General features: G+C 53.9%; 1 protein-coding gene, 1 long non-coding RNA gene and 1 pseudogene across 8 annotated transcripts in view; 1 reads left to right on the forward strand and 2 right to left on the reverse strand.

Annotated features, from left to right (window-relative positions):
* Positions 1-2,395, reverse strand: LOC109024569 (uncharacterized; annotated as a pseudogene).
* GUCD1 (guanylyl cyclase domain containing 1) overlaps positions 1-13,207 on the reverse strand; it is a 15,541-nt gene continuing 2,334 nt past the window's right edge. For 2 of the 7 annotated variants that reach the window (XM_019018151.3, XM_019018152.2), the window contains exons 2-6: positions 8,489-8,573; positions 7,480-7,645; positions 6,490-6,581; positions 3,424-3,665; positions 1-2,681 (exon numbers count right to left, since the gene is read on the reverse strand). In XM_019018151.3, coding sequence (XP_018873696.1) covers positions 2,590-2,681; positions 3,424-3,665; positions 6,490-6,581; positions 7,480-7,645; positions 8,489-8,573 — 677 coding nt within the window. In that variant the 3' untranslated portion in view covers positions 1-2,589. Of the gene's footprint in view, positions 2,685-3,423; positions 3,666-6,489; positions 6,582-7,479; positions 7,646-8,488; positions 8,574-13,207 lie in introns of all 7 variants that reach the window. The other 5 variants (XM_055375304.2, XM_055375305.2, XM_019018150.3 and 2 more) reach the window with 3 other exon arrangements.
* LOC129529629 (uncharacterized) lies at positions 7,644-11,918 on the forward strand. The gene is made up of 3 exons (XR_008675175.2): positions 7,644-8,158; positions 9,109-9,249; positions 9,427-11,918. It is a non-coding gene; the product is annotated as an uncharacterized lncRNA (long non-coding RNA).

Below are 13,207 nucleotides of genomic sequence, written 5' to 3' on the forward strand. Positions count from 1 at the left end.
TTTTGCAGTGAGAATAATGTTTATTGAGAATGGCTCATTACAAACAAAATATATATAAAATCTCTGCAATGCAAAAGATCCCTTTCATCCCCGTGGCTAGAATGAACAAAGCCCACTGTCCCACATGGCTTCAGGTGCTGTGCTGGTCCCCAGCATGTGAACAGGCTGGGCAGCTGTCGGTGTCATGTGCTGTGGGCAAAAGTCCCTGATGTCCAGGCTCTCTCTCTGGCCCCATTTTCATGACTTGTGCAAGAATGCAACACAGTGTGTCTTACATCCTGCCTCTGTGACCCTCCTTAGGCAGATGAGTCTTGAGAATGGGCAGCTTTCTCATTCATCTTTCAGGAAGGTGACCTTTAACTTGTGGCATGCCCTGAGAAGCCATCCTCTGGGACCAGAGACTGAGTGTTTCTAAACAGTTTGGCTGGACTGAGGTGCTGTTACCACCCTCCATGAAGGCCACTCCCTAGTGACAGCCCTAACAGCATGTGCACTGTCTAAATCACATCCCACCATCCTGAAAACTTCATTTCCTCCCACTGGTTTCCTTCATTCAGCTATTCTAACAATTTTACCAGAACACCACCTAAAGATGCCCACACCCCACAGCTGCTGTGCATGGGTACTCCTGGGCCACCTGGCATTAAGGCAATGGAGATGAGACCAGTCTAGAGCCAACACCGGTCTCTGAAACCCAGAAGGGCTGCCCAACTAACAGCACCTCCCTCTTGGCCAAAGGCTTTGTCTAGGGTTGAGAAGCAATTTGGCTGGGTGGTCTGACTGCCCTCCTAAACAGAGCTCACCTCTGCCCCCAGAGTCATCTGTGCTCCAAAGCAATGGGCGGGGGCACAGCTGCCACCATGCCATGCCTTGGGCATTGGAAGAGCAGGACCCAGGAGTGCAGGGATGGTATCACTGTTGCCCCTTTGAAAATGACCCATTTCCCACTTTGGGAGGCCGAGGCAGGTGGATCACCTGAGCTCAGGGGTTCAAGACCAGCCTGGCCAACATGGCAAAACCTGGTCTCTACTAAAAATACAAAAAAATTAGCTGGGCATGGTGGCACGTGCCTGTAGTCCCAGCTACTGGGGGGCTGAGGCAGGAGGATCGCTTGAACCCAGGAGGCGGAGGTTGTAGTAAGCCAAGATCGTGCCACTGCACTCCAGCCTGGGCAACAGAATGAGTCTCCGTCTCAAAAAAAAAAAAAAAAAGATCCATTTCCTTTAGTTTTTTAGGTGCAGACTGGGGTTCAAGACCCAGCTCCACCACTGTCCTGAGCAGACTCCCAAGACTGGGCCAGCTGCCTCGTCAGCTGCCTCGTCTGAGAGGTGAAGGGGCAGGTACTTAAACCGCTGGGCAAGTCCCTTTCTCTGAAAAAGAACTTGAGCTGGCTAACTGCCCTGTGCAGAGGTGTTAGTGGTTCCAAAGTACCTTCACTCTTGCTATTACTGTTTTACTTGAAGGTGATTACCCCTCAAAAATGAAAACTTAAATCTCAAAGAAACAACCCCTGACCCCAACCTCCCCAAAAAAGAGGAAGGAAAGAGCTCTATGCTACTTTCTGTGTTGTAAGATCCTGGGCAGGAACCCCTCTTCTCCATCAAGATAGACAAGACCCAGTATCCTGTGCAATCTGGTGTGAAGACCAGGTTGGGTGGGCAGCTGCAGGCTGCCCCAGCCCGTTGCTTTGGAGCACAGGCCTTAGCAGCCAACCTTAAAGGACTAGGGGCTCCCCACACTCAGAGGGCAGAGCCTGCTGTCAGGATTTAGGCTGGTGTCAGGAGGCCTCCTGGGTGCAGGGATCCCTCTGGGGCTAGGGCAGCTGTTTATTCCCAGAGCACTGCTGCCAGCCACGAGGCCTACCAGTGGGATCTAGGCCCAGGCTACACCCCTGAGAGCACTCCATCTGACAGAGCTGGAGGACCTGGAGGGCTGTGGGGGGTTTGAGAGTCTCCAGCGGCCAGGGCTCTGCATGGCAGGGCAGCTGTGAGGTGTGTCTATGCTGGGTGGCAGGGGCCAGATGCCCTGTAATGAGCCACAGAAACTTGGGCCCATGGGTAGGCAGGAGGTGGTGGTGTCATCAACCACTGGGCACAGGGGCATATGCAGCACTTCCAGGAGAGAGGGGCCTGGAGGGGTCCTCAGCCCTGGGGGACTGGGGTCAGCTATGCTATCTCCAGACACTCACATACTGTCCTGACAAGTGGCATCCGTCAAGCGACTTCTCTCTCCAGGCTCAGTCCTGCGGTCTGTGGGGAGACCATTGCCATGGATCTGGCTCAAAGGCAACAAGGGCACTGTCGGGACTGGACTTCCTGTGGGCACAGCTGGAGTCAAGGCTTGGGGTCTTGGGGTATGCTTCCAGCAGCCAGCAGGTGCTTGGCGTGAGTGACATGACAACACACGGCACTGGCAGACAAAGCAGCTGTGCCACAGTCTCCCAGAGTTCCTGGGGCTCTGCCAGATGGGCTGAGGCTGCAGTTCCACATTCCAACCCCAGCAGCCCCAAGCCTGGGCCAGGGCATCCTGAGTGGGCCCGGCTGGGGTGGGGATGGGGTCCGAGGGCCTAGGCGCACCAGGCTCCTGCTGTCAGCTGTCCAAGTAGACAAAGAGGATGTCCTCATCTGTGCCATAGCTGGTTCTGGCCTCCTCAAAGTTACTGATGCTGGTGCTGCACATTCCTGCTGGGGGTGGGGAAGGCAGAACGGGGTCAGTGGGTTGTGAGAGAGCACCTACCCCACCGACACAGTGCCCAGGGAAGCTGAGTGAGGTCTGTTTCCCATCCACATGGCCATTCCTCTCAACTCAAGTCCTCCACCCCAAGGAAGCCCTCCTTGCCCATCCTGGTCTTCATGAGCTTTCTCTGACTCCTCCCCAGTAAAGCAGTTGGAGAAACGCCCAGAGAGGGGAAGAAACGTGCTCCAGGCCACATAGACGGGGTAAGTCTATGTGGTCAGGGCGTCCAGGGGCTGTCTATGTGAATCCAGTCTATGAGAGTCAGGGCAGCCCTTCCCTGTGCCAGGAGGGCAGTAGGCAGGCCAGGATGGGTCTAGAGCAGGGGCTGGGTCTGGCCGGGCTTTTCTTTCTGAAGAATGTGCTGGCCATCCTGGTGGCTGGGGGAGGGGTGCAGCCTGGGCAGCATGAAAGGGTAAGGCAGGGACCTGGGCAGTGGCGTGGGGCCTGTGGTGTGAAAGGGAGGGGTGGCCAGGGTGTAGAGGAGGCTGGCACACTTTGCGGCAGGTTTGCCTGCATGGCCTGAGAGGTGGCCAGTGACAAGAGCCCAGGAGGAGCAGGGGCTTTGGGGAAAAGGTAGGGAGGGAGGCCCTGGCCACACTAGATTGAATGGGTGGGAATTGTGGGCACTGGGCATACAGAACAGTGAATGTGGACCACTCTGCCTCACCCACCCCACCCAGCACTCACGGTCGGCATAGGCTGGGTTGTTGTAGAAGATGCAGCCAGTGGCCCGGTTGTAGCCACGCAGCACGATGAAGTGGCCCTGGTAGTCAGGAGTGCGGCAGAAGCAGCGGTGGCCACTGGGGGTGAAGCAGCAGTACTTGACAGGGCTGGAGCACAGGTCACAGTGCAGCACCCCTGAGTTCACCAGCACGATGGCCACATGGCCCTGAGCCAGGTGCGCCTGGATGTCCTTCACACTCACTGTGCTGTGGGCGGGAGGGGGGTCAGCTGGTGCTGCTGGGCCCCCATTCCCCATCCCTCAAATGGATCCCTGCTTGTGCCTGTTTCTCTGTTACAAAGCTTGGGGATCGGCTCCTTTTCCCTTTGCCCTGAACTCCCTGCTCTGTCACTGTGGCCCAGGCTCAGCCTAGAGCCAAGCAGGAGACCGGTGGGGTGTGTGTGTGTGTGTGTCCGAATGTGCACAAAGATGAGCTGGCTCTGTCAGGCCCTTCACAGGGAGAGCAATTCAGCTCCAGGTGGGTCCAGTCAAGGGCCACTAGAGCAGCACACAGAAACCATCCTCCTACTGCACCCCAGCCTGGTTAGTGAATTCTTTTTGCCCAGCCCTGTCTCTCCTCTACCCTAAATCATGTGTGGTTTACATCGAAAACTGCCAGCCAAGCATGGCTCAGACACTTTCAAAACCAAATGCTTCTCTGAAAGAGCTATTTTACTTTTTTTCTAAGGCTCCTGGTGGCAGAAGGGGCTGCCCAGGAAGGGCTGGGCCACATTGCTTCCAGGGGAGCTCCAGTTCAGCAATGACATCTACCTGGAGCCTCCCTCACTGGCAGAAGGCACTGCCCCATCCTGTGCCTTCCACTAGGCAGCAAATCCAAATGAAAACCTAGAGCAGGGCTGGGCACAGTGGCTCACGCCTGTAATCCCAGTGCTTTGGGAGGCCAAAGCGGAAGGACTGCTTGAGACTAGGAATTAGAGACCAGCCTGGGCAACATAGCAGTACCCTGTCTTTACAAAAACATTTAAAAATTTACCAGGCGTGGGGCGTGGTGGTATGAGACTGTGGTTCCAGCTACTCGGGAGACTGAGGCAAGAAGATCACTTAAGCCTGGGGCTGTAGCAGTGAGCTGTATTGCAATATTGCACCACAGCACTACAGCCTGTATGACACAGTAAGACCCTGTCTCTTAAAAAAGAAAAGAAAAGAAAACACCCAGAGGGACAGAGGGCAGATGGGGCTGTGGGCAGGGGAAGCTCTAGGCCAGGGGCTCCTGCATCTTTGCTGGAGGGGCTGCTCACCCACTTGGGGCCTTCCTTAGGAGTGGCAGCATCAGTACCACATGGCCTGGCCCAGCTTCAGCCACAGCTGAGTCACGTGGCAGTTTGGATTGCTGCCTTGGCCGAGGAAACATGCCATTTTTCCATTTGGTCTTTGAAACAAAATAGTTGGCTGAGTTCCCAGTGGCAGTGCACAGGAGTGGGATTTCAGCTATAGGGAAAAAGCAGGGGCTTGGCTGGAAGGAAAAACTACAGGCTTCAAGGAATAACAAGCATGGGTTCAGATCATGGCATGGCCAAGATGCTGGGGGTGACCTTGGGTGTCTCTCTCATCCTCAGTTTCCTCCCCCGAGAAACAGAGATAGCAACAGCTTTCCCACTCGAGGAGACAGCACCTGTTGAGGGCTGCTAAATAAACATTTGCTGCCTTTCCTTCCAACATGTGCCCATGTGGTCATAGTATGAATGGAGATCCCACCCCCCCATATTCTTTTTTTTTGTGACAGAGTCTAGCTCTGTCGCCCAGGCTGGAGTGCAGTGGCGCGATCTCGGCTCACTGCAAGCTCTGCCTCCTGGGTTCACGCCATTCTCCTGCCTCAGCCTCCCGAGTAGCTGCGACTACAGGCACCCGCCACTGCGCCCAGCTAATTTTTTGTATTTTTAGTAAAGACGGGGTTTCACCATGATCTCGATCTCCTAACCTCGTGATCCGCCCGCCTTGGCCTCCCAAAGTGCTGGGATTACAGGCGTGAGCCACCGTGCCCGGCCTGTTTTGTTGATTTTTAAAGCCCGGGGCAGTAGTCTTGGAAAATGTCCCACATCCTGGATTTGCCTTTCTGTTTCTTTGAGGGCAGATTCAGACAAAGAGTCTCGCTCTGTCCCCCAGGCTGGAGTGCAGTGGCACTATCTCAGCTCACTGCAAGCTCCGCCTCCTGGGTTCAGGCCATTCTCCTGCCTCAGCCTCCCGAGTAGCTGGGACTACAGGCGCCCGCCACCACGCCCGACTAATTTTTTTGTATTTTTAGTAGAGACGAGGTTTCACCGTGTTAGCCAGGATGGTCTCGATCTCCTGACCTTGTGATCCGCCCACCTCAGCCTCCCAAAGTGCTGGGATTACAGGCGTGAGCCACCGCGCCCGGCCCCCAAACCCCCATTTTCTAAATCACCTACCATGTGATTATACTACGTCAATAATGAAAATATAAATCCGCAAAGAAAGGGAAAATCTGAGAAGAGCCTGTCCAGGACCCAGAGGCAGCAGGTCTGAGCCCCACTCCCACATAGCCCAGAAAAGAATATGACCCACATCTGGGCAAACTGCACCCAGGGTCTTCCTGAATCCAGCCCCAATGCATACAGATGAGAAGAGGAGGCCCTTGTAAGGTCACAGCAGCCCTTACACACTGGGTCCTCCCTGTTCCCCATCCCTTGTCAATCACTGCACCAGCACATTCCTCTTAGGCCATCACCCTTTCATTAGGGGTCTTGTGTTCTGTCCCATGCTGTCTTTCTGCAAGTAGCCCAAGGGCTGGGTGCAATCTCTCTCACTCACCTATCCCTCCAGCACCTGCTCAGGATCCACCCCTGGTCAGAGCCTGGGTCATGTAGCCCCAGTGATCTCCATAAACCAAGGCTCAAGGGGGCAAGTCAGTGCCCACAGCCACCCGGGTAGCCAGTTCTGCCTGGCTCCAGAGTCCTAGCCTTTCCTGAACACCATCCCGAGGCCTTCCCACTGCAGATCTGTGGGTGAGCAGGCATGAGAGGAAGGGCAGGTAGGAAAGTTGGGGGGCTCACCATTTCTCCACCAGCACCTTGCAGGCCTTTGCTTGTGCAAACAGCTGATTCACCCGGGTCTCTTCTGTGTCAAAGTGCTTTCTGTAGAAGGACTGAACAGAGAAGAGGGGGATGGAGTGGCCACCACCCAGGCTGCCTTCACTCCATTTAGATGAAGGAAATAAAGAGCGTGTTACAGAGGCAGAGACAGCAGGAGGGCAGAGGAGCCCCACCTGCCAGGGCAGACAGTACGTGCAGCAAGCCAGATCAGAAAGCTGTCTGTCCTAAGCAGGAGCAGGGAAGCAGGACCACACAGAGGCATGAGGACGATGCTTGAGAGAGGGGTGGGCAGCTGGGCTCAGGTCAGCTCTCTCGGGAGGATCGATCACCCTTGGGCTTGTACACTCTGGCAGGCATGAGCAGGAGCCCGTAGCGAATAAGCAAGGGGGATGAGGCTGAACCACCTGGGACAGCTCAGCTACAGCTTGGCTTAGCTAGGTGTCGTCCAAGGAACACACTTTGCTGGCATGGCTATGTTGGCATTATTTTTCAAAAGGCAAAAGAAAAGATGGTATTTTGGTTTTCTTCTAGACTACCAATTATATAGCTTAAAAGCTGGCTCTCCTGGTGAAAAGTAAAAAGATGTGCAAATGATGGCCGGATGAGGTCAGTGATGTTCTCAGAGGCCCTGGGCCTGCCTTGTGCTGAGGACAGTAGGAAAGAACGTAGGAAGTGGCCTCTGCACATTCTGAGGGCTGTAGAAGGCAGGTGGACAGGAGCCAGGACTCAGTACTCAGATCCTCTGGGCAGGCCAGACTGCAAGGGCACCTGCTCTGACTGGCTCCCAAATCCTGCCTATAGCCTCTCTGCTGCTGCTCCCTGGTCTCTGCACACCTGGGTATCTACCTGGGTGTCTAGCCCTTGACTGTTCCCTCTTCCAACTACTGGAACCAGGTGGCCTTATACCTCTGTGTGGCCCCACATGGGAAGGCCTGGTGGCTGGTCGCTCACCTGGTTCTTGTAGCCCTTGTCGACGCCCAGGGTCTGGGTACAGAAGCGGTGCCTCACGCCAAAGTGGTGCATCAGGTAGGCCAGGTCGATGGTCCAGATGCTCCTGGTCAGCTGCAGCTTCTGCAGGGCTCTCTCAAACTCACTGTCGTCCAGCTGGCCCAGGTACCTGCAGGCAGATGAGCTGGGGAGCTCAGCTTGGTCTTGAGGGTCAACTGGTCTGAGTCACCCTCCACCCCCTGGCCCAAGAGCCCCGTCACAGGTCCCATTCCCCAGAAGTCTCCCTCCTTCATCATGAGAGCCTAGGTCCTGCCCACACACTGCCCAGGATGCCTGGGGCACCGTCCTGGCTCCAGAGTTGCAGGCCTGGACTCTGCTTCTCAAATCTGTTGTGTCTTGTGGGCTGTGACCTTGGGCAAGTCATTGTCTTCTCTGGCCTCTTTAGCTTCATCTCTAAGATGAGGTCCCTGATCACATCAGTGGTTTTCAAAGTTTTAGGCACAGAACGCTTTTGTTGAATTTTCTCTTGCTGAGATTTCCAGGATGTAAAACAGATGAAGATGCAGCTGCCCTGTGGTTCCAGGAAGCCAAATGAAAAACTCTTGTACAAGGCGACGGCTACAGTCCCTCTTCGCTCTCACTGTCCAGGTTTCTGTGACATTCACACAGCCTCAGCTTAACGGTTAGCACCCCATTCTCCCAGGAGCCAGAAACTGGGGAGTGGAGGGCCTCCTATCCCAGTCACACAACTGCCTTGTAGGACAGGCCTGGGCACCTGGGACTTCCTGGCCACCCCAAGCCCCCAGACATTACTATCATGGAGAGCTGGAAGGCCTGGTCCACCCCTTGCTCACTTTTGCAGATGGGACTAGGACCAGGTAGAAGCTTGGCCTCCTGCAAGCCCCAACCAAAGATAGCTACATGCACCATGGATCCCACCCAGGTCTCTCCCAAGCCAGAGCAGAAGATGTAGAGAGGAAGCACCTGGGCCCCCAGCCCTGGCCCCACTCACCGCAGCACCATCCTGGAGCAGGCCAGGCCACAGTCCCAGTGGTAGAGCTGCTGGATGACGGGCACAGGCAGTTGCACAAAGTCCCCTGTGCAGAAACAGAGGGAGGTCACAGACCCTCAGCACAGAGCCCACCACTCCCACCCTCATGGGAGCCAGTGTCACTGCCTCCTGCCTAGACCCTGCAGGGGCTGCTCAGGGACCTTCCCACAATCCTTCAGGAATCCCCTCAAATCCAGGCTCCTATAATAGCAGTGATCTCCCCAAAACACCGGCCAGAGCAGGTCAGCCCAACTGAAAATCCTCCAGTGAGCTGGGTCCCACATTCCTTAAGACAATACCTCCATGGCTGCTGCCCTAGCACCCTCTGCACCCTTGCCTTTGCTTGTCATAATCCCTCACACCCTGGGGGTCTTTGCACACCTGGTTCCTCTGCCTGGACATACCTGGCTTCCCAGGTGCCTGAGCTAACTCCTGCCCTTGGATGTCACTTCTCCAGTGTTGCCCCTCTCAGGCCCAGTGACCCACATGTGCACTCACTGCCCACCATGCCTACTCAAAGCCCTTCTTTTGGTGGGAGCTCTGAGGAGGAGGGACAGAGTCTTTTTCTTTTTTTTCAACAGGGTCTTGCTCTGTCGCACAGGCTGGAGTGCAATGGCATGATCTCGGCTCACTGCAACCTGCGATTCCCGGGTGGCAAGTAATTCTCCTGCCTCAGCCACCCAAGCAGCCTGTAGTCCACAGGCGTGCGCCACCATGCCCAGGTAATTATTGTAATTTTAGTAGAGATGGGGTTTCACCATGTTGTCCATGGTTCCATGGCTGGTCTCGAACTCCTGACCTCAGGTGATCCACCTCAGCCTCCCAAAGTGCTGGGATTACAGGCGTGAGCCATTCCGCCTGGCCAGCAGGGGCTGTTTTATTTCCTGCTTTCATTCCAGGGCTGGCACATGGGAGGCACTCAGCAGATAATGTATCTGAGTTCATGAGGCCCCTGGAGGTTTGCTTGACTCCAAAGACCCCAGGACCACCAGGGTGTGAGACCATGGCCAGGAGAAGGGAACTGTCATGTAAGCTATGAAGCATATGGAATATTCTTGTGAGCTCCATCCCCCACCAACCCTGGGCGACCTCTCGGTCTGTCTTTGCCAGGCTGTGAGGTGGAGCAGAAAGGGCCTGACCTAGCGTTCCAGTCTCAACTGTGCCACTGCTGGCTGGCTGTGGGCTGGGCAGCTGACTTCCTCTTGCTGGAATGAGTCTGGCCATCCCTAAACAGGGGGACTTTGGTCTGATTCAGTCATTCAGTCAACAAATATTTCCCAAAAGCCTAGTAAGTGCCTGGTGTGTATACTGGAGATACAGCAGTGAATGACACAAAGTCACTCTCCTGGTGGATAGCAAAAATAAGCAAACATAGCAAAATAGAGGCCTAGGCTGGGGAAAACAGTGGGGGTGTGCCTTAGAGGGGATGGGGGAACAGCATGTGCTAAGGCCCTGAGGTGGGGCAAATGGGCATGTGGCATGCAGGACCCTCCTCCGTAGCTGCCTCATGAACCTGGACAAAGTTCAGAGTCTAAAGAGGAAGAGACTTATCTCTGCTGTTACTCACTCATGACACTCATTCAGCACGTGAAAACCTTGCCCACATTGTTTCCCCATCTGGCAGGTCTCTCCTGGACTGTGTGACCAGCTCTGTGTAGAGCCACCCCAGGAGCCCTCCTGCTGTGCCAGCCCCAGTTCCCCTCACTTCCCTGCGTGCGCCAGCTAAGACGGCCACTCACTAGTCCTGGGATCTGTCCTGGCCTTTCCAACCTACCAGGCTTTGAATCCCAAGTTCCTCCCTTCCTATGTCTGACCTTCCCCAGCCTTCAAGGCCTGGCTCAGAGGCCACCATTTCCAGGGCCTTCCCTGATCAGAGACTGGCTACACCCTTTCACTCATCTGTACTTCTCTGGGCTTGAGTTCACGCTTTGCCTCCTAGGATGCGGCCCTTGCGTTGAGCTTGTCTGTGCCCTCCTGTGTTGCTTATACGTTCCCAAGAGGCAGAGACCTATCGCTGCTCCTGGTGTCTTTCTACTCCATGTGCAGCAGGGCCCATGGAAGGCACAATGGCATGAGCAAAGCAGGCCACCTGCTAGCTAAGTTGCCTGGCCTCTCTGTGCCTGCTTCTTCCTCTGTGAAATGGACTACCAGATGCCAGCCTGCAGGGTGATGTGAACCCTAAGGACAAGAACGTCTATAAAGCCCTTTGCAGGTGCTAATAATATGAACCTGCCCCCAGCTGGGGCCTGGTATGCTAAGCCCAGGCTGGACTGAGGCCTCATTCTCTTCCTTCCTCTTAACCCAGATGCCTCCAAAAGATACCCAGGCCGTTCACTCAAGGCGCTCACATGTTCCCCTGCTATCACTGCCAAGGATTCAGTGGCACTGACCCCTGCCTGTCCCTGCCCCAAATTCCACTCCCAGCACCTCTCCCACCTCTACATACAGCAGCCGTAGGGATTCCCATTCAGTTTCCCACTGCTCTTGGAATAAGGTTCTCACCCCTTACCAGGGCCCTGCCTAACCTGGCCCGCCAGCCTCATCTTGGCTGCCCTCACCTGTGGTCTAGTTAACCTGTGAACTCATCAAGGCTTCATTCTACCCCAAGGCGTCTGCACGTGAGGATCCCTCTGTCTGAAACTCTCTCCCGGCTGCTGTTCTCAAGGTTGTGTCCCTTCTAGTCATTCAGGTCCCAGCTCAAAATCTCTTTCTTAGAGGTTTTTCTGACTAAGCCTTTGAGAAACGAGGGAACTCTCCTTCACAGCATCCTATTCGTTTCCTTCACAGTGCTTGGCAAAAGTAACAATAGCATCAAGCCACTCTCTCTCTAGACGGCAAGCTTCCTGAAGGCAGGTGCTATGGTATCCTCTCCAAAATTTATGTTGAAACTTAATCTCCATTGTGGTGGTATGAAGAAATGGGTGCAGAAGATATCCACAACCAAAAATATAAATAAATAAGAAGTGTGGACTTTTGTGAAGTCAGGAGGGCTCTGCCCTCATCAGTGAACTAGTGCCTTATAAAAGGGCTGGAGGAAACTAGCATAGGCCATTTTTTTTGCCCTTCTGTTCTTCTGTCATGTAAAAGCAGTGTTCATGCCCTTTCTGTTCCTTTCACCATGTGAGGACACGTAGGTGGCACCATCTACAAGGAACAGGCCTTTACCAGACACAGAACCTGCCAGCGCCTTGATCTTGGACCTCAGAGTCTCCAAAACTGTGAAGAATTAAATTTCTAGAGCTGGGCACAGTGGCACACACCTGTAATCCCAACTACTCACGAGGCCAAGGCAAGAGGAGCCAAGGAGTTTCAGACCAGTTCAAGCAAAATAGTGGGACCTTCATCTCCAAAAAAGAAAAAAAGAAATTAAATTTCTATTGTTTCTGAATTACCCAGTCCCAGGTATTTTGTTATAGAAGCACAAATGAACTGAGACAGCAGGAAACTTGCTGATCTTGTTCACTGTTATTCTCAGTTGCTGGTGTTGAATGTTTAGTAGTAACTCAATAAATATTTGCTGGAAGAAATAAACTTTTTTAGGCCGGGCACAGTGGCTCACGCCTGTAATCCAAGCACTTTGGGAGGCCAAGGCAGGTGGATCACTTGAGGTCAGAAGTTTGAGACCAGCCTGGCCAACATGGTGAAACCCTGTCTCTACTAAATATACAAACATTAGCCGGGCAGGGGCCAGAGCCTCTTATCCCAGCTACTCGGGAGGCTGAGGCAGGAGAATCGCTTGAACCTGGGAGGCGGAGGTTGCAATGAGCCAAGATTAAGCCACTGCACTCCAGCCTGGGCGACAGAGTGAGACTCCATCTCAAAAAAAAAAAAAAAAAAAAAGGAAAAGAAAAAAAGAACTTTTTGTTTTCTTTTGAAACAGGGTCTCACTCTGTCGCCCAGGCTGGAGTGCAGTGGTGTGACCAGAGCTCACTGCAGCCCTGAACTCCCAGGCTCAAGGGATCCTCTGACCTTAGCCTCCCGAGTAGCTGGAACTATAGGCACACGCTACCACACCCAGATAATTTAAAAAAAAATAAGCCCTCACTGTTTGCTAGGCTCTGGGGACACAAAGGTAACTAAAGACCCACCCAAGCCCTGACCCCTAGGGACTCATAAAGAGCTGAGCAGTGGGAGAGCTCTATGCAGGATGTTGTGCTGTCACGGTGAATGCCTGCCTGTTCAAGAACCCCTCACAGCAGCCACACACTGCCTTTTTGTTTTTCTCTACTCATACTGTTTCCTCCCCAGCTTTTGCTCTTGCACATCCCTTAGTCTAGGAGTGTCCAATCTTTTGGCTTCCCTGGGCAACACTGGAAGAATTGTCTTGGGCCACACATAAACTACACTATCACTAATGATAGCTGATGAGCCTTAGTCTGAAATGTTAATGTTGTCTCCATGCTCTAATCCCTCTCACTCTCAGGGCCCCTCAATATGGAGTCCTTAAAGAGGCATCTGCTTTGCCCTATTGCACAGAATGAGAATTCTTCAGTGGCAGATGGGGATGAGGTTGCATTTGCCTCCTTCCAACCCTCAGCCCAGAGCAGGCACTTAGATATGCTTGGGGAATGGAACGCGTTTTCCAAAAAGACCTCATACCTTGAGATGCCCAGGCCTACTTGTTACTTCCCTGCTCTGCACCCCTCCTCCCCCAGGCTTCCAGACTACAGCCCTCTGTGT

Source organism: Gorilla gorilla, chromosome 23 (genome assembly GCF_029281585.2).
Source record: "Gorilla gorilla gorilla isolate KB3781 chromosome 23, NHGRI_mGorGor1-v2.1_pri, whole genome shotgun sequence".
NCBI lineage: Eukaryota > Metazoa > Chordata > Mammalia > Primates > Hominidae > Gorilla > Gorilla gorilla.